The sequence below is a fragment of the Erythrolamprus reginae genome, chromosome 8, assembly GCF_031021105.1.
Source record: "Erythrolamprus reginae isolate rEryReg1 chromosome 8, rEryReg1.hap1, whole genome shotgun sequence".
Taxonomy (NCBI): Eukaryota; Metazoa; Chordata; class Lepidosauria; order Squamata; family Dipsadidae; genus Erythrolamprus; species Erythrolamprus reginae.
This window is the reverse complement of record NC_091957.1, coordinates 27,435,339-27,454,338: the sequence shown is the minus strand read 5'-3', so window position 1 is coordinate 27,454,338 and position 19,000 is coordinate 27,435,339. Positions and strand designations below refer to the sequence as shown.

The window sequence follows — 19,000 nt, the reverse complement described above, 5'->3', positions numbered from 1 at the left end:
CCAGACAGCCTCTTGCATCGAATTTTTGCCAATGGAGAACCTTGGGCCTATGGAGAACCCGCCCAGTACTGAATATCGGTGTCAGACCTGCCCCAGTCCAATCCGTTAGGAAAGAAAGATCATCCATTTAGTTGAAGTGATGGGTTCTTTTACTTAAAAGACCAGGCTGCCATAAAGTCAGACTAGAATTGAATTTCCCGCACAAAAAAGCTAGAAGGTTTTCGCTTTATCCCAGTCCTCCCCTCAGGACCAGCCAGTGATGAACTGCATAGCTGTTTTGAGAAATGCTGGGATGTCCTCATTCCAGTCTCAGGGTGCGTGGCCTTCAGCACTGGGACAAACTGGTTCCATCTTTGCCTGGTCTTCATCAAGCTGTCATCCTCCCTCCCTATTTCCCATTACCTCCACCTACATCTTTATTGCCCATTCGTTCTGCCCATGGCCCTTTGTCTCAGAGCCTTTGATGGCAGGACGCCAGTGAGGCACCAAGCTGAAGTTGGCAGACCTGACAATGAGTTAAAGCTGTCTCTCAGAGGAACATACTTACAATGCAGAACATTAGGGTTGGAAAGGGATCTTCTAGTCCAGTGATGGCGAATCTATGGCATGGGTGCCATAGGTTGCACGCAGAACCATATCTGCTGGCATGTGAGCCGTTGCCCTAGCTCAGCTCCAACGTACATGTGTGTGCTGGCCGGCTGATTTTTGGCTCGCACAGAAGCTCTGGGAGGGAGTTTTTGGCTTCCAGAGAGGCTCTGGGGGGAGGTTGTTTTTACTCACCCTCTGCTCTAGCGAATCTTTGGAGCCTAGGGAGGGCAAAACACGAGCCTACTGAGCCCATGAAAAGTTGGGAAACAGGCCATTTCCTCCGGAGGGTGAGGGAAGGTGTTTTTGCCTTCCCCTGGCATTGAATTATGGATGTCGGTACTCGTGCATGCGCAATAGTGTGCAAGCATGCTCTTTTGGTACCCGAGGAAAAATAGGTTTGCCATCACTGTTCTAGTCTGTTTGAGGCTTCCAGACAAATGTCTGTCCAATCTTTTTTTTTGAGAACCACCATTGATGGTGCATCCACAACTTCTGAAGGCAAGCCATACCACTGATTAATTGTTCTGTCAGGAAACGTCTCCCTTTTTCTAGGGAGATCTTTCAGAGAGTTGCCCTCTCTTTAATAAGTTTCCATCTATCTTCTTTCTCCATTTCTCCATCCATCCACCTGTACTTCTTGCTGCCTGTCAAGTACTGGGGTGGGGTGGGGTGTCAGGAGATTCAGGCAGTTCAAGTGAATATATGGATTTATTGCAAGCTTAAACTCTCTATAAAAATCTGGCCAACTAAACAAAGAGTTATATGTATAAATATGATGCAAAGAACAACAAATTTAGATTGGACGCCAATAATTTAAAGATGTATGGGAATAGGTTATCAGTCTGTGAAATATAAGATGAATTAGGATTAGAATCACTCTGGGAAAAATTAAGAGGGGAAAAAATTGGAAGCAGAATGGAAAGGGAGAAGAGAAGGAGTGGAGAGAAGTAGGAAGTGGGAGAGAAGGAGAAAGAAGGTAGAAGGAGAAGAGGGAGATGGAAGGGAGTGTAAAGAAAATAGCTGTCAAAATAGGATATTGATTCATGATTGACTGGATAAAAAAATATAATTATGTATGTTATTAATACATCTTAAGGTATATGCACTGATGTATGTATAGTAACTGTAGAAAAATAGGAGGGGGGGCTTTTTATTTAAAAAAAGAAGAATGTGGCCAACTAACACTAAAGGGAAATGAGCGGGAGATAAGATAGGCATTCAAGCCCAGGCTGGACCTGGGGGCCATCCACCTATTTTTTGCAGCTAACTCAATGACTAGGCAGCTTTCAAGTCATGTTCTGTCAGGAAGGACGTCCTGGGTGTTGGGATTATTCCCAGTGACCTATCAGGTCCCACAGAGTTTGTCCTCTCCGGGTCCCGTCAGACGAAACAATATCGTCTGGCGGGACCCAGGGGAAGAGCCTTCTCTGTGGCGGCCCCGACCCTCTGAAATCAACTCTCCCCGGAGATTAGGATTGCCCCCACCCTCCTTGCCTTTCGCAAACTCCTCAAAACCCACCTCTGCCGTCAGGCATGGGGAAATTGATTCCCCTGAGCCATTTCTGTTTTATGCAAGGTTTGTCTGAGATGTATGATTGTTTTTATACTAAGGGTTTTAAATTGTTTTTTATTGTTGGATTTGTACTGTGTTTTGTGTTGTGAGCCACTCTTTGTCTCCGGAGAGGGGCAGTATGCAAGTCTAATAAATAATAATAATAATAATAATAATTATTATTATTATTATTATTATTATTATTATTATTATTATTACTACTATTAAATGAGCTGTGTGTGTGTATATGTTGACGCACCCTATGACATTTTAATGATGCTTTTTTTTTTTTGTTTTATCCTCCGTCTCCAACCAGAGACAATCCAGAAGCCACTCAGCAGATGAACGACCTCATCATCAGCAAAGTGTCCGCGGCGTTGAAGGGCCACTGGGCCAATCCTGATCTGGTGAGCAGCACTGGATCACCTCTTCTTCTCCCTTCCTCCATGATGGCCCCTTGGGCGGGGGCCCCCTCTGTAAAAACAAGGTGTCAGCCTCGGCACCCCAAGACGGCCATTTCCCCTTTCCTGCCGAAGGGACGAACCAACCTCGAGGTCTTCTCGGCTCCATCAACAATCTGGAAAACCTAGATGAAACACCTCTTAGTCTATCCTTCTCTCCCCCTGCCCCAACCCCCCTTGTAGGCCAGCAGCCTTCAGTACGAGATGCTGCTGCTGACGGATTCCATCTCCAAGGAGGACAGTTGCTGGGAATTGCGCCTGCGTTGCGGTGAGCACCTCTCCCCCCCCCCCCCCCAACGGCTTGGCAGGCCAGTTATGGCGGAGAGGAGGGTGGAGGAGAAAGGAGAGGATAAAGGGCCAGAGGATCTGCTCTCCCCACCTCCAGGGCGGGTGAGAGGGGCCATCCCCACTGGGACAGAAGCCAGCGGTGGGGGGATGTTATTTCTTGGGTGTCTGGCCCGGTTCTGACCCCCTTGTTTGCTTTGTCCCAGCCCTCAGCCTCTTCCTCATGGCCGTGAACATCAAGACACCAGTGGTGGTGGAAAACATCACCCTGATGTGCCTGAGGATCCTTCAGAAACTGATCAAGCCCCCTGCGCCCACCAGCAAGAAGAACAAGGTACAACAAATTTAATTAGGGAGGTCTTAGAGTGCGCCAAAATGGATAAAGGAAATACAAGGAAAAGAGGAAACAGAATGCTACAAAGTATGGGAAAAGTGGTATGAGTGATTAGAGAAGAGAGATAAAGGATAAGAGAATGACGTCAGAAAGACGACAAAGTGAGCCGAGGTGGTGCAGTGGGTAGAGTGCAGTACTGCAGGCCACTAAAGCTGACTGCTAGATCTGCAGGTCAGCTGTTCAAATTTCATCACCAGCTCAAGATTGACTCAGCCTTCCATCCTTCCGAGGTGGGTAAAATGAGGACCCGGATTGTGGGGACAATAGGCTGGCTAACATGTTGTAAGCCACCCTGAGTCGAAGGAGAAGGGTGGCATTAAAAAATTGTATGAATGAATGAATGAATGAGTTACTAAATGGTATCAAACATAATGCAAATCATACAAATCTAATAATAATAGTAGTAATAATAATAATAATAATAATAATAATAATAATAATAATAATAAACAATCATAAGGGAAATGGAAAGACTAGAAATGGTAGAAATGGAGTACACTATTATGTGGTGCATATAAACAACTATAAAAATATATGTATGTAATAGAAATGAATAGAAATTGAAGAGGGTAAAACTAACACACAAAATGTTTTAGCAACGCAAAATTGTTGTAAAAAAGGAAATTGTATAAATGTTTGTTTTTAACTTTAAAATGTTCAATAAATATGTATGTATGTGTAACATATTTTTGCTGATAATGAAAAAGAGGGGAGACTAGTATAGATCTATTTCGAGCTTATGATGCTCTCATCAGCTAGCCATACCCTTACTGGGATTTGAACCTGCAGAGTCTGCCTGGTAAGGCAGTTGCTTTAACCTCTAGACCACAGGCTCTCCTCCTCTCAGTTTGCACCAGGGAAGAGTTTTATATATATATAAATAAAAAGAAGTACAAGCTACCTGCCCGGCTTGCTTCCCTTTCCCCCCACTGCCATCCCAGGCTCAGATGTGTGTGGCCGCTTGGTTGTAGCAGCAATTACTCGAGGCCCTTCTAGAAACTTCTCTTTTGTGGGCTCTTCAGGACACACCGGTGGACTCTCTGACCACAGTCAAACCCTACAGCAATGAGATCCACGCCCAGGCCCAGCTGTGGCTCAAGAGGGATCCCAAGGCCTCCTACGAGGTGTGGAAGAAGTGCCTCCCTGCCAGAGGTAGGGTTCTCCCCCTCCCTTCCTGGCTTCTTCCCCCGGTCGGGAAAGGGAAGGCCCAGAATGCTCAGCCTTGAGAAGGGGCGTTGCACCCCACACTGCAGCTCACTCCCATTGCTGCTTGGCCGTCTTCCCCAGGCCTCGAAGCCAACGGGAAGTCTCCTGGCCGAGCAGAGCTCCGCCAACTCTACCTGATGGAGAAGTACGCCTGGAAGTGGAAGCAGTTCATGAGCAAGCGGGGGAAGAGGACATGCCCCCTGGACCTGAAGCTGGGACACAACAATTGGCTGCGGCAGGTGAGACACATGGATGCATGCCTGGGGGGGGGGGGGTAGGGGCGGAAGAGGAGAGGAAGGGGAAGAAGAGGGAGGAGGAGTGAAAGAAGAGAAGTGGAAGGAAGGAAGAGGAGAAGAGGAAAGAGATGAAGAAAAAGAAGAAGAGAGAAGGAAAGGGAGAAACAAGGGGAAGGAAAAGGAGGAGAAAAAGAAGGAGGAGGGGGAGGAGAAGAGGAAGAAGGGGGAGGAGTGGAAGAAGAGGAGAAGAGGAAAAGTGGAATGAAGGAAAAGGAGAAAAAGAAGCAAAGAGGAAGAAGGTGGAGGAGGGAGGAAGAGAAGAGGAAGGAAAGGGAGAAGAGAAAGGTGAGGAAGAAGGTGGAAGAGTGGAAGAGGAAGAGAAGAAAAGGAAAGGGGGAAGGAAAAGGAGGAGAAAAAGAAGGAGAAGGAAAGGAAAAGGAGGAAGGGAACTGGAAGGAGGAGGAAGAAAGGCCAAACTCTTGGAGAAGGCAATGCCAAGAAGCAGAGCCATCCTGAGGGCTGGGGCAGAAAATTCTCCAAGGAATGGGATGGGATCCTTGCCATGTGAGTGCCCAAGTGGCATCTCCTACCTTCTCCTCCCTCCGTTTCCAGGTCTTGTTCACCCCAGCAACCCAAGCAGCCCGGCAGGCAGCTTGCACTATTGTGGAAGCCCTGGCCACCATCCCCAGCCGCAAGCAGCAAGTCCTTGACCTGCTGACCAGGTAAGGCCTGGGGCAGGTGAGGGAGGGGAGCCCCCCGCTGCTCCCTTTTGGCTTTTGACTTCTTGGACAGCCACCTCCTCATCCTCCCTTCTTTCTGCCAGCTACTTGGATGAGCTGAGTGTGGCGGGCGAGTGCGCAGCGGAGTACCTGGCCTTGTACCAGAAGCTCATCAAGCCGGCCCGCTGGAAGGTCTACCTGGCAGCCAGGGGGGTCTTACCTTATGTCGGCAACCTGATCACCAAGGTAAGAAACAACCCCCCCCCCCCGGACTGGGAGGGGAGAGGGCTTCATTTTAAGCCATAAAAAACCCCCTCGCTGCTTTGGAACCACGTTGACCCTCCAGGGGGTTTGCTGAGCACTTCATTGACCCGTCCCAACAAAGACAAGGGCTAGAGAGGATGGGTACTGGAGTCTGTTAAGTTATGTGCAAAGTATCCCTTGAATATCAAGGATATGCAAATGGAAACATTTATAAGAGTAGTTACGAATAATTATTCAACCACACACAGATACACTAGTTTGAGTTACAGTTTACTTTAAGAAATAGCATAATCCAATAAACAGTCCACGTCATAAACATAATAGTCAGAATAAGAGTCCAAAAATATCAAATTACAAAGTCTTCTTACCAATTGCCTTTGTCATTCCAAGTAAACAAAGATCAAGATATAAACACAGGTTAGATACAACAGAACATAATGTCAAAGAAAGTATGTCAGAGAGAGAGAGAGAGAGAACTATGATGTCTTAGCTCCCTCTTATATCAACCTGCAACACAACCAATCAGAAATAGTGTACAGTTAAAGCTACGTACATCAACACAGTTAAACCTACAGACATATGTTGTTGGTTTATATATTGCCAGCCCAAATGATTGGACAGAGTCTTAACAGAATCTGACAAGATCTGGAAAAGCTATAGCTTTCTCCTGAGAGAAAGCCTTTTTTGTTTTTGTTTTAAATATTTTTTATTGGGTAATTTTAAAACCTATGTAACTCTACCTACAAACGCCTCTACTTATGAACTTTTCTAGATAAGAACCTGGTGTTCAAGATTTTTTGCCTCTTATCAAGAACCATTTTCCACTTATAAACCGGAGCCTCCGAAACTGTAACCGGAAAAGGCAGGGAGAAGCCTCCATGGGGCCTCTGTAGAAATCTCCTGGGAGGAAACAGCCGGAAAAGGCAGAGAGAAGCCTCCATGGGGCCTCTCTAGGAATCTTCTGGGAGGAAACAGGGCCTCCACCCTCCCTGTGGTTTTCTCCAATCACACGCACTATTTGCTTTTACATTGATTCCTATGGGGAAAAATGCTTCTTCTTACAAACTTTTCTACTTAAGAAGCTGGTCACAGAACGAATTAAGTTCTTAAGTAGAGGTACCACTGTGTGTGTGTGTGTGTGTGTGTTTATACACACACACACACACAAAATATACATATATACAAGTCAAATATATATTAAACTCCACATTATAATGACAAACAAAACTTAACAAATAACATGTATCACTAATATTAATATCTTTTTACAGCGTTTACATATTGCTATGTCTTCTATATTGCTATATCATTATGCCATTAACTTTTTTGATGCTCAGGTCCCCCGTTCCCGGGCGGGGGACAGTCTTCTTGTTCCTCCCTCCCTCAGCTGTTCGGGACCTCTTTCCTTCAGAGCTGAACCTCTCTCCTTTTCAGGAAATTGCCCGTCTCTTGGCCCAGGAGGAAGCCACCCTCAGCACTGACCTGCAGCAGGGCTACGCTCTTAAGAGCATCACCGGTAGGAAAGGTGTTTCTCTCCCTCCCCTTCCCGCCCATCCCCTTTGGTTTCCTTGGGCTCTGGGGAGCCGCAGGCCTCTGGCTGGCCCCTGTTGGTCAGTGGCCCTGCCTGTCCCCTCTCCTGCCAGGCCTCCTGTCCTCCTTCGTGGAAGTCGAGTCCATCAAGCGCCACTTCAAGAGCCGGCTGGTGGGGACGGTGCTAAACGGCTACCTCTGCTTACGGAAACTGGTAGTGCAGCGCACCAAGCTGATCGACGAGACCCAGGACATGTTGTTAGAGATGCTGGAAGACATGACCACAGGTAACAGCGTGGTAGTCATGTCTTGCTGGCGCCGGCCTTGCTGGCTCGGTCCAGGAAGACCAAGGAGGGAAGGAAGGAAGGAAGGAAGGAAGGAAGGAAGGAAGGAAGGAAGGAAGGAAGAGGCCTAATTAGCCTTATAAATGATGCACAGTGCTTTACAGCCCTCTCTAAACCTTTTACAGAGTCAGCCACTTGCTCCCAACAATTTGGGTCCTCATTTTATCCACCTCGGAATGATGGAAGGCTGAGTCAACCTTGAACTGGTCATAATCGAACTGCTGGCAGTTGGCAGAATTAACCTGCAATCCTGCATTCTAACCACTGGGAAGGAAGGGAGGGCTCTTAGACTTATATACTGCTTTATAATGCTTTACAGCCTTCTCTAAGCAGTTGATAGTCGGCCTCTTGCCTATTGTTTGAGTGCTGAGATTGCAACTGCCAAATTGCAGTCAGTCAGCAGAAATAACCTGCAGTACCACACTCTAAGCCAGTGATGGCGAACCTATGACACGCGTGTCAGCACTGACACGCGTAGCCATTTTCGGTGACACGCGGCCGCCGGGGCGAGAACACCGCCTGCCAGCTGGGCGCGCCTGCACAGAGCGCAGGCTCGCCCACACACTGCCTTTGGCAGCACAAGCATGCCTGTCCGGCCGGGGGAAGAATCGCCCCAGCCGGACGTCAGTTTCAGCTGGGGGGGGCGGGGCGCCGCCTCCCAGCTGATTGGCGCGGCGCCAAGCATCGGAGCCCACCACGAACGGTGGTTGGCTCACAGGGGCCGCTGGGAGCGAGGGGAGGGGTTGCAGGCCTATTTCAGGGTCTGCACCCCTCGCCCCTCTGCTCCCTGCTCGCCTTCCAGAACGGCGTTATAAAGGAAGAGAGGGAGGGGAAGGAAGGAAAAGAGAGAGAGAAAGAGAAAAAAGTGGAAGGAAGAGAGAAGGAAATAAAGGAAGGGAGAGAGAGAGAAAGAGTGAGAGAGAGAAGATAGGAAGAGAGAGAGAGAGAAATGATAGAATAAATGGGAGAAAAAAAGAGAAATGAGAAAATGATTGAGGCAGAGAATGAAGTGGAGTGTTTGGCATAAGAACTTTACAATCCTAAAAACTCATTATTGCCTTTAGTTACAGTACTTAGCATTTTCTTTGGAAATTGGGCAGCATATCAATATAATACATTACTATTTTTCCCAATTAGTTTGTGCTTCTTTATCAAAGTGGGGTCAAACATTTATTTATATGCAACAAGTTATAATGTCACTAAATCAGTGATGGCGAACCTGTGGCAGTCCAGCTGGACTGCCACAGGTTCACCATCACTGGAAGAATTCCCCCTCCCCCTCACTTATCTTAGTTCATGGCACCCCACACAAGTTAAATAACAGCAAAACCAACAAAAGAAACCAACTGACAGATTAACAAAGAAGTCACTAAGTAGGTAAGTTAAATAATTATGCATATTTGTTATTTAAACTATAAATATCACAAAATTATGTTTTTTTCTCAAGGTGACACACCACCCGAGTTATGCTCAGTTTTTTGGCGAATTTTGACACACCAAGCTCAAAAGGTTGCCCATCACTGCTCTAAGCACTTGCGCCACCACAGCTCATGTTCTTCAAAAGAAGAGGGAACCCATCAGCTTAGTTGCTTAGTTTTGGGAAAGAATGCACGTGGGGATTCTTTGTTCCTTTGGTTGGGTTGTAAACCCTATCGTCCAATCCCAAAGAAGGAGCCATTCTCCAATGCACTTGCAAGGAGAGTCCAAGATGGGTAATTCTACACTCTGATTGGTAGGGACTGAGTTTAATTTAAATATTAGGCCGGCACCACTCCCTTAGCCCTCCAGTCTAAAAAACTCAGTTGCAGTAAAGGGACTTTGAGTTTATTCTCTATCTTTAAACTTTGTTTATTGTATTATTATTATTATTATTTTTGTATTATTATATTAACCTTTTTCTTCTCTTTCTCTTATAGGTGCAGCTGGGGGATTCCTCGTGCAGCCAGGGTTCAAGACTTCCAGTGAGCTTAACCCTGTGGACTGCAGCTCAACTTGGCCTCTTCCCACAAGTGAGGGAGTCCGTGTGGGTGCCAGTTTGAGCCCCTGGGTTGTCTGCCTCCGCGGTAGCACCCGGTGAACGAGGAGGTGCCTGACGTCTTGGGGGGGTCCGCCCCCCCCCCCCGTGGTGGATACGGCACAGGGCCGATTTGAGAGGTTCAAATAGGGCCTGAAGAAGGGGAGGTTCGCAACCTCCCCCCCCAACAATCACGCCGATCGAGGGCGCCAAAAAACGAATTCCTGGATTGCCTCAGAGTCAAGGGAGACCGAGGCGGAGAGGCTAGCCGACATCAGTTGCTGCCCTAAAAGAGGCTTGGAACACCGGCCCGGCGCACGGGAAAGAGTCCCGCCGGGTGTCATGGATATGGGCGGCGGCCATTTTGGAGGCGCGAAATCGGCCGAGGAGGCCGATTCCCGCCCAAAGTTTGCAGGGTTGCCATGGCAACCTCCCGGCGGCCATTTTTAAGAGGTCTCCTCCCCCACAAAGGTGGGGGTTAGACTCCTTAGCAGCAAGATTACGCTGCCGGAGTTCTTTCTGCCTGGTGACACGCAGGCGCTGTGGAGACCTGTCTACCGAGCAGATCTGCATTCTTGTAATGGTCGTGTTGGAGCGAGAAGCAGATCGTTTTTCTAGAAGCATTTACTGTGAATCTAAGGCTTAGGAATGGCAGAGCAATCATCCCAGGCCGGGGAGGAGGCCAGCATTAACAGGCCCAGTACTCCCAAGGAGAGGACCCAGAAGGCGAAGTCCTCTCAAGGGGCTTCGCTCAGGGAGGCGGAGAAGCGCATAAAAGCACTTGAAAAGCAGCTGGAGGCCTCTCATAAAGTCACAGGGCCTGTTCCTTTATCAACTCAGCCTCTCAGTGCCTTCCCTCCGCCAGCCTCCCCCATGTTCACACCAGGGGTTGTAGGCTTGGCCTCAGAGAGGGATTGGTCTCCGGAGAGGGTCATCCAATCTACTACCTCAACCAGGCCGGAGGCTTTTGGCCTGGGGAGGCAACCAGCGTGGCCTAGCACCTTCACAGCCTCTCAAGCTGCTATTCCTCCACAATTTGGGCAGACCCATTCAGCTACTTTCACCCCAACGGCTGCGGGTTTGCGTAATGCGCAGGACACTTGGCAGAGCATGCCCCAGGCCCTACAGGACCTCATTGCCAGTGCATACACCCAAGGGTTGGCTAATGGGGCACAACAACAGCAGCTGCCAGTAGGTCCTGCTCCACCCAGGTTTAGAGACCCCTGGATGGCTCCAGCCACTCAGTCCCTGCTGGGGTCTAGGGATGAAGATGCCTATTCCAGAGATGATTTCAGCGAGGCAGAGGATGAGTTGTCCGGTGATGAACAACCACCAGAACAACCCACGTTTACTGGTCTGTTTAAGTCCTCTCTCTTCAAGGTCTTGCTGAACAAGGCGAAATTGACCATTGACCTGGCTGGAGAGGGAGGACAGGGTGTGCCATCGGCGTCCGGTCAACCTACGGGAGGCTTGTTTGTATTTCCCAAACAAGAGACGGTGAACGTGCCTTTATCACATTTGTTTCTGGAAACAATCCAACGCCCGTGGGAGAACCCAGCAACAGCCCAGGGTCCATCTAACCTGGACCGTAGGTTTTATACCTTTGACCAATCAATGGAGGATCTCCTAGAACTACCAACGGTAGACAAGCCGGTGACCAGCTTGGTCTCGAATGCCCTTGTCCCTTCAGAGTCTCAGGAGTGATTGAGAGCTGAAGACAAAAGGGCAGACAACGTCGTGCGCAGGACCCATCAGATGGCGGCTTGGGCTCTGAGAGCTGCTTCGGCGGCTTCATTTTTTAACAGAGCCACGATTCTCTGGATCCAGGAAATCCAATCCAGAGTCGATCCAGAGGATGGGAGGCTTCGCCAGGACCTCAATAAACTGTTGGTGGCCACTGAATTTTCAGCAGATGCCACTGTTAACGCGGCTAAGTTTGCGTCAAGAGCGATGGCGTCTTCAGTAGCTTCCCGCAGACTCATTTGGTTACGAAATTGGCAGGCCGATGTAAAATCCAAATGGGCCCTTGCCTCTGCCCCTTTCAAGGGCAAAAAGCTCTTCGGGGAGGTCCTTGACTATGTATTAGTGGAAGACAAGGACAAGAAAAAAGTCATGCCTAGATCGAATAAAAAGCAGGACAGGCGCTTTAATCCATATCAAAGAAGACAGCCCTTTCGGGCGGAGTCTTCCTCAACCAATGCTCAGATGTCGAGGCCGTTCTTTCAGGGGTCCTTTGGCCAGGGGTCCTTTAGATCAGACAGGTCCTCACAGTCTGATCGTAACAAGTCCTTTCAAGGCCGCCGCCCCTTCCGAGGTTCCAATAGGGGCTTCAGGAAGACCAAATGACTTTCTGGACGAGATTCCGTTGGGTGGCAAACTGATGTATTTTCCGGACATCTGGAAAGCCACATCTTCGGACTCTTGGGCGGTCGCTACGGTATCGCAAGGCCTGAGGATCGAGTTCATTCACCCTCCACCTCGCCGTTTTATCCCTTGTCACATTCCATTGGATGTCCAAAAGAAAAGGCTTCTGTACCAAGAGGTGTCACACCTATTGGAGATAGGGGCCATCGAGGAGGTCCCTCTGCAACAACAAGGTACGGGGTTCTACTTGGCAGTCTTCCTTGTCCCGAAGTCATCCGGAGGGGCCCGCCTCATACTGAACCTTCGCCATTTGAACCTCTATGTCAAGTACAGGAGGTTCAAAATGCATTCTCTCAAATCTATACTGGCAGCTATCAGACAGGGGGACTATATGACCTCCATAGACCTGAGGGAGGCTTACCTCCATGTCTCCATTTTTCCACCACACAGACAGTTTCTACGCTTCAGTCTGGATGGGGCCCATTTCCAGTACAGAGCCATGCCATTCGGGCTCTCATCAGCCCCAAGGGCTTTCACGAAGCTTCTGGATGTCCTCACGGCCAGTCTCAGGCATCAATCGGTGCGCTTGATGGCCTACCTAGACAACATCGTGATTCTGTCCAGGACAAGAGACCTTGCAAATCAGGACTTACATCTAACAATCCAGACGCTTCAAGATCATGGCTTTTCAGTCAATTTGGACAAGAGCCACTTGACACCCACGACACGCCTTGCTCACCTGGGAACAATAATAGATTCCAGAAGGGGCATGGTCTTCCTGTCACAGGAGAGACAGTCCATGATCAGGGAGCTTGTTCGGGAATTGGGGTCTCAACACTGCCCCAGACTCTCCTTCCTGTCCAAACTGCTCGGTACTCTGGTCTCATGCATCGATATCATTCCATGGCCCAGGTATCACTTACGTCTTCTTCAGTGGTTCCTCTTGCCCTTTCAGAGGAGGAAGTCCAGCCACTCTCACCAACGAGTTCCTCTCAACGCGAAGGTACGAAGGTCTTTAGAGTGGTGGGTGTCCCCAGCACTGAGAAAGGGCTCCCTATTTTTGGAAAGGAACCTTCTTACAGTGACAACAGATGCCAGCTTGACAGGGTGGGGAGCCCATCTTTCCTCACAGATGGCCCAGGGCCTGTGGGAGCCGTCGGACTTGCGGGATGTCAATATCAATTTCCTGGAGTTGAAGGCGGTTTCCTTGGCCCTCCACAGTTTCACAAACTTAGTGAGGGGTCATCACATTCTCATTCGGACCGACAATGTCTCCACCCGTTCCCATATCAACAGGCAGGGGGGAACATGGTCTTAGAGACTGATGAGGGAGTCGGAATCCCTGCTCCGGTGGGCGGAGGCCAATCTGGCTTCCCTTTCAGCAGAACACATCTCGGGAGTGGAGAACGTGTGCGCAGACTGGCTGAGCAGGGAGACCTTAGATCCTGGGGAAGGGCAACTGGATCCCGAGGTTTTCAAGGACATTGTTCAGAGGTTTGGGAAACCAGTCCTGGATCTGTTCGCGACTCGCCGCAACACTCAGCTCCCACGCTTCTTCTCCCGCTTCCCGGCTCAAGGAGCGGAGGGAGTAGACGCGCTAAGGCTTCAGTGGCCACAGGGTCTTCTGTACGCGTTCCCACCTGTCTCCATCATTCCCAAGGTGATGCGGAAGATCCTGGAGCAGAGAGCAGAGGTGCTGTTATTGGCCCCATACTGGCCTCGCCGCATCTGGTTTGCAGATCTGATGCAGCTGTCTGTGTCGCCTCACTGGAGAATCCCGGACCACCGGATTGCCCTCTCCCAGGGCTCGGTATCACATCCAGAACCTCAGTGGTGGCAATTGACCGTGTGGCGATTGAGCGGGAACATCTAAAATGCCAAAGTCTACCAGACAAGGTCATTGACACCATTCAAGCTGCTCGCAGACCTTCAACCAGGAGGATTTATCAGGCGACTTGGGCTGCCTTCTGCAGATTCTGTGAGGAAAGGGAGGTGGATTCTTTGATGGCCTCTCCTCTCATCGTCTTAAGCTTTCTGCAGGCAGGCTTGGAAAAAGGACTGGCACCAAATACGTTGCGTCACCATGTGGCTGCTTTATTATCCACAATAATAACAAGGAACTGTTACCGCCCCCTCACCAGACATCCTTGGATCAGGGACTTCCTAAAAGGGGCTGCCAACATCAGGCCACCGGCAATACATAGGTTCCCGTCCTGGGATTTGTCTTTGGTGCTACATGCTTTGACAGGTCCTCCATTCGAACCGTTTCGACAGGTACCGCTACGAATATTGACTCTCAAGACTGTTTTCTTAGTGGCTATTACATCCGCTAGGAGAGTTTCTGAGATTTCAGCCTTATCCACAAGGCAGGACCTGTGCAGATTTCATCCAGACAGAGTAGTCCTGAGACTTGATCCAGCATTTATTCCAAAAATCAACTCCACCTTTCATAGGGCACAGGAAATAGTACTTCCGGATTTCTGTGTTCACGGGACTCACCCGTCTGAGCTGAGGTGGCATAAACTTGACGTGAGACGAGCCCTGAAAATCTATATTCGCAGGACTCAGGCATTCAGAGCATCAGAGGCCTTGTTTGTGTCCTTTGCTTCTAGGACCATGGGCACTAGAGTCTCCTCTCAGACTATTAGCCGCTGGTTGCGTGAATGCATTGCGGAGGCTTACAAGACTAAGGGATCCCCTGTGCCGCAGGGGATAACCGGACACTCTACACGCAGTGCGGCCACATCAACGGCCTGGAGGACTCAGGCATCGCTGGAGGACATTTGCAGGGTGGCCACCTGGGCGGCTCCATCCACATTTATTAGACATTACTGGATTGACTCCTTTGCTTCCGCGGAAGCAGCCTTTGGAAGGAGGGTGTTGCAAGGGGTGTGTTACTTTTCAGAGCCCCTGGTCCAGCCTTCTCCCTCCCTATGATTATATCTTGGGTATATCCCATCTTGGACTCTCCTTGCAAGTGCATTGGAGAAGGACCGTTGAACTTACCTGAACGGTCTTCTCGATGCACTGCAAGGAGAGTCCAACCCTGCCCGAATCTGGGACCGGGGCTACTGTTGGAAGGTTGTGTGTGGTTTCTATTAACTTGACTTGTTGCCTTGAATAGTTCAATAAATTGTGTTAGCTTTACTGCTCCTTCGTTTCATTTAGACTGGAGGGCTAAGGGGGCGGTGCCGGCCTAATATTTAAATTAAACTCAGTCCCTACCAATCAGACTGTAGAATTACCCATCTTGGACTCTCCTTGCAGTGCATCGAGAAGACCGTTCAGGTAAGTTCAACGGTCCCTTTGAGGGATGTACCCCAGTGAACTCCACTCTCCCTCCTTCCTCTCTCCCTTCCAATCAAACTCGCCTGCAGGCACGGAGTCTGAGACCAAGGCTTTCATGGCCGTCTGCATCGAAACCGCCAAGCGCTACAGCCTGGACGACTACCGTACGCCTGTCTTCATCTTCGAGAGACTCTGTAGCATCATCTATCCGGTAAGGGGGGGTTGGGTGCAACCTGGTCCTGATCCTGACCTGCCAAGGGTTCTTAACTCACCCCTAAAGACTTTGGGAAACCACTGCTTTGACTCTTCACTCTTTTCTTTTTAAGTTTTTTATTTATAAAACAAATTTAAAAGTAGACAAAGCATACATACAGTATAACATAGAAACAAGTACATGATGGACCTTCTGGTGGTGTACACATTACAATTCCCTTAGTTCTTCTATGTTCATCTTAAAATATAAAGAACAAAAATTATTCATGTGTATGTATGTATGTATGTATGTATGTATGTATGTATATTTTATTTTTTTTATTTATTTTGTCCAATACACAATAATACACAATGAATGTTATAGAGGATATAGTAGAGAAGAAATACGAGATATAGGAGAGACTATAGGACAGGGGACGGAAGGCACTCTAGTGCGCTTATGTATGCCCCTTACTTACCTCTTAGGAATCTGGAGAGGTCAGCTGTGGATAGTCTAAGGGGAAAATGTTGGGGGTTAGGGGATGATACTACGGAGTCTGGTAATGAATTCCATGCTTCAACAACTTGATTACTAAAGTCATATTTTTTACAGTCAAGTTTGAAGCAGTTAATATTAAGCTTGAATCTGTTGTGTGCTCTTGTGTTGTTGTGGTTGAAGCTGAAGTAGTCTTCGATAGGTAGGACATTGCAGCATATGATCTTGTGGGCAATACTTAGATCATGTTTAAGGCGTCGTAGTTCTAAACTTTCAAGACCCAGGATTGTAAGTCTAGTTTCGTGGGGAATTCTGTTTCGGGTAGAGGAGTGAAGGGCTCTTCTAGTGAAGTATCTTTGGACATTTTCAAGGGTGTTAATGTCAGAAATGTGATATGGGTTCCAAACAGATGAGCTGTATTCTAGGATGGGTCTGGCGAAAGTTTTGTAAGTTCTGGTAAGTAGTGTGAGATTTCCAGAGCAGAAGCTACGTAGGATTAGATTAACAACTCTTGAGGCCTTCTTGGCGATGTTGTTGCAGTGGGTTTTGGCACTTAGATCTTTAGTTATTAGTATTCCAAGGTCCTTGACCGAGTGGGGATTATCTGTGATAATTTGTTTATTCAGTTTGTATTTGAAGTTCTGATTTGAAGTTCTGAGCATTTGCTGGTTGAGATTTGGAGTTGCCATGTATTGGACCAGTCAGAAACTGAGTCTAGGTCTTTTTGTACAGTAGTTGTGTTTTCAGTGGTGTTGAAGAGTTTTACATCTTCTGCAAGAACACAGTTGCTTGTGATGAGATCGCAAAGGTCATTGATGTAGAGAATGAAGAGCGTAGGTCCCAGTACGCTACCTTGGGGGACACTGCTTTTAACAGGGAGAGGTGTGGATATGGAGCTTCCTATTTTGACCACTTGTTGCCTGTTTGATAGGAATGATCCAGCTGTGGAGGGATCCTGAGATGCCATAGGATTTGAGTTTTAGAAGTAGTTTGTTGTGGACCATTGAATCAAAAGCTTTGCAGAAGTCAATATAAATTGCATCTATAGTTTTTCCTTGGTCAGGATCAGTTGCCCATATGTTTTTGCAGTGGAGGAGCTGTAGGTTGCAGGATAGTTTTTTTCTGAATCCAAATTGTTTGTTAGAGAGCAGATTATTAGTTTCTAGGTAGAGAGTAATTGATTGGTTTATAATTGATTCCATAACTTTACATGGGACGCAGCATAGTGATATTGGTCTGTAGTTGTCGACAAGAGAAGGGTCTCATTTTTTGAAGATGGGGATGATCATAGCTTTTGACCATAGTTTAGGAAGTGTGCTGGTTCTGAAGGATTTTTCGAAGATTATGCTCAGTGGTTCTGCTATAGCAGAAGAGAGATTTCTTAGGAAATATGCACATAGACCATCTGGTTCGACTGATAGGGAAGGTTTAAGGTCACGTAATGCTTTTTCAACTCGGTCTTCAGTGAAGTCTATTTGGGTTAGGTCATTAAGAGAGTTTGAGGTGCGAGTGATGAATTTGGGGGATGAGCCATTGCTGTTGACAAAGACAGAGCGAAAGAATGAATTGAGAAGGTTAGCTTTGGATGAATCATTGTGATATTCTTTGTTGTTGGGTCCTTTGAGAGGTGGGATAGGTCTAGAGTCCTTGAGTTTGTTATTGACAAAGTTGTAAAAAGCTCGATTGGATTTGGTGCATAGGAGGTTTTCTTCTTGTATGCTGTGGAAGTTGATACATTTTGCTTTTATTTGTTTGCATATGCTTTTATAACGGCTTTTGAAGTTTACTACTTGTCCTTTTTTGTTTTTACGCCAGAGATGTTTTTTTTATTGTAATTTTCTTATTGAGATGGGGAGGTTATTTTTCTTGGTTGAGGCAGATGCAAATGGTACGTAAAGTCTGATGATTATTTTCATCTTGAGCAAGAATGTGTTGTAGAGGTCATCCGTAGAGTTGCAGTTAGAGAATAAGGTTTGCTAGTTTAATGTTGAAAGATGGGCATCAATGAGTTCGTAGTTCGCTTTTTTGAAGTTGAATTTTGGAGTCGCGTTATTTGGGTGGATCTTAATGTGGCTTAGGTTGAGACTGAAGTTTATCATGCTGTGGTCACTGTTGGAAAAAGGTTCTTTTATTTCTAAGCCATATATTGTACTTTTGCTGTTGCAGAAGATGCGATACAGACCTAATCTAGTATTATGAGATCTAATCTAGTATTGTTAGTTACTAGTTGGTCAAGTCCCAGACTGGTGACTGTGTTATATATAGTAGAGTGGATATGTTCCGTGCTACATTCATTTGATGTCCAGTTAATATGTGGTAGGTTGAGGTCATCAAGGAAGATGATGGGGTGTGGGCAGTGGGTAGCCCATGTTAGTAGAGCTGATAATTTGTTTGCATGTGCGATGTCATAGTCAGGAGCTCTGTAGCAGAGTAAGAAGCGAATTGTGGTATTTAGGGATAGATCACAGGCAATAGTTTCAGGAAGTAGTAGATCCTGCGCAACTTTGATGTTTTTTAGATTTAGAGATTTTTTGTAAAATACAGCTACCCCACCTCCTCTGCAGGGTTCGCGGTCATAATGAGAGACAAGATAGTTCCTTGTTGTAATAATGGAGTCTGGATAGGATGCATTAAGCCATGTTTCACAGACAAAGATAATATCAAAGTCTGACGAGTCAAGGAGGAGGAGGAATTCTGACATCTTATTGATTATACTTCTAGCACTTAATAATTTGCATTTGAGATTGGTTTTGTGTTGGGAGTAAGTTTTGGGTTGGTTAGAGGTAGTAAGGGGCACACTTTCCTAGTCTTTGTTTGTGGTGTTAGGGATGACATTTTATTTTTGTTGTGGTTCTGGTTGGTAGGTGTCGATTTGTTGTTGTGAGCTGGTCGGTTGGAAGAAGTAGTGTGGTTGGTGAGAGATGTTAGGCTGGAAGATGTAGGGAGGATTGTGGGTCTTGGGTTTGATGCATTCTGTGCAAAAGTCGATGTATAAGTTAGTTTCACCCAGGTCAAGGCGTCTCTTTAGTTCTGCCCTTAGTTCACCAGAGTGGATGCGTTGAAGTAG

General features: G+C 47.4%; 1 protein-coding gene across 7 annotated transcripts in view; it reads left to right on the top strand.

The window, feature by feature from the left end:
• Positions 1-19,000, top strand: part of UBR4 (ubiquitin protein ligase E3 component n-recognin 4) — a 211,101-nt gene that overhangs the window by 153,771 nt on the left and 38,330 nt on the right. For 5 of the 7 annotated variants that reach the window (XM_070759468.1, XM_070759464.1, XM_070759467.1 and 2 more), the window contains exons 79-88: positions 2,457-2,547; positions 2,785-2,869; positions 3,093-3,220; positions 4,303-4,432; positions 4,568-4,725; positions 5,335-5,444; positions 5,546-5,687; positions 7,140-7,230; positions 7,349-7,522; positions 15,335-15,456. In XM_070759468.1, coding sequence (XP_070615569.1) covers positions 2,457-2,547; positions 2,785-2,869; positions 3,093-3,220; positions 4,303-4,432; positions 4,568-4,725; positions 5,335-5,444; positions 5,546-5,687; positions 7,140-7,230; positions 7,349-7,522; positions 15,335-15,456 — 1,231 coding nt within the window. The remainder of the gene's footprint in view (positions 1-2,456; positions 2,548-2,784; positions 2,870-3,092; positions 3,221-4,302; positions 4,433-4,567; positions 4,726-5,334; positions 5,445-5,545; positions 5,688-7,139; positions 7,231-7,348; positions 7,523-15,334; positions 15,457-19,000) is intronic. The other 2 variants (XM_070759469.1, XM_070759466.1) reach the window with 1 other exon arrangement.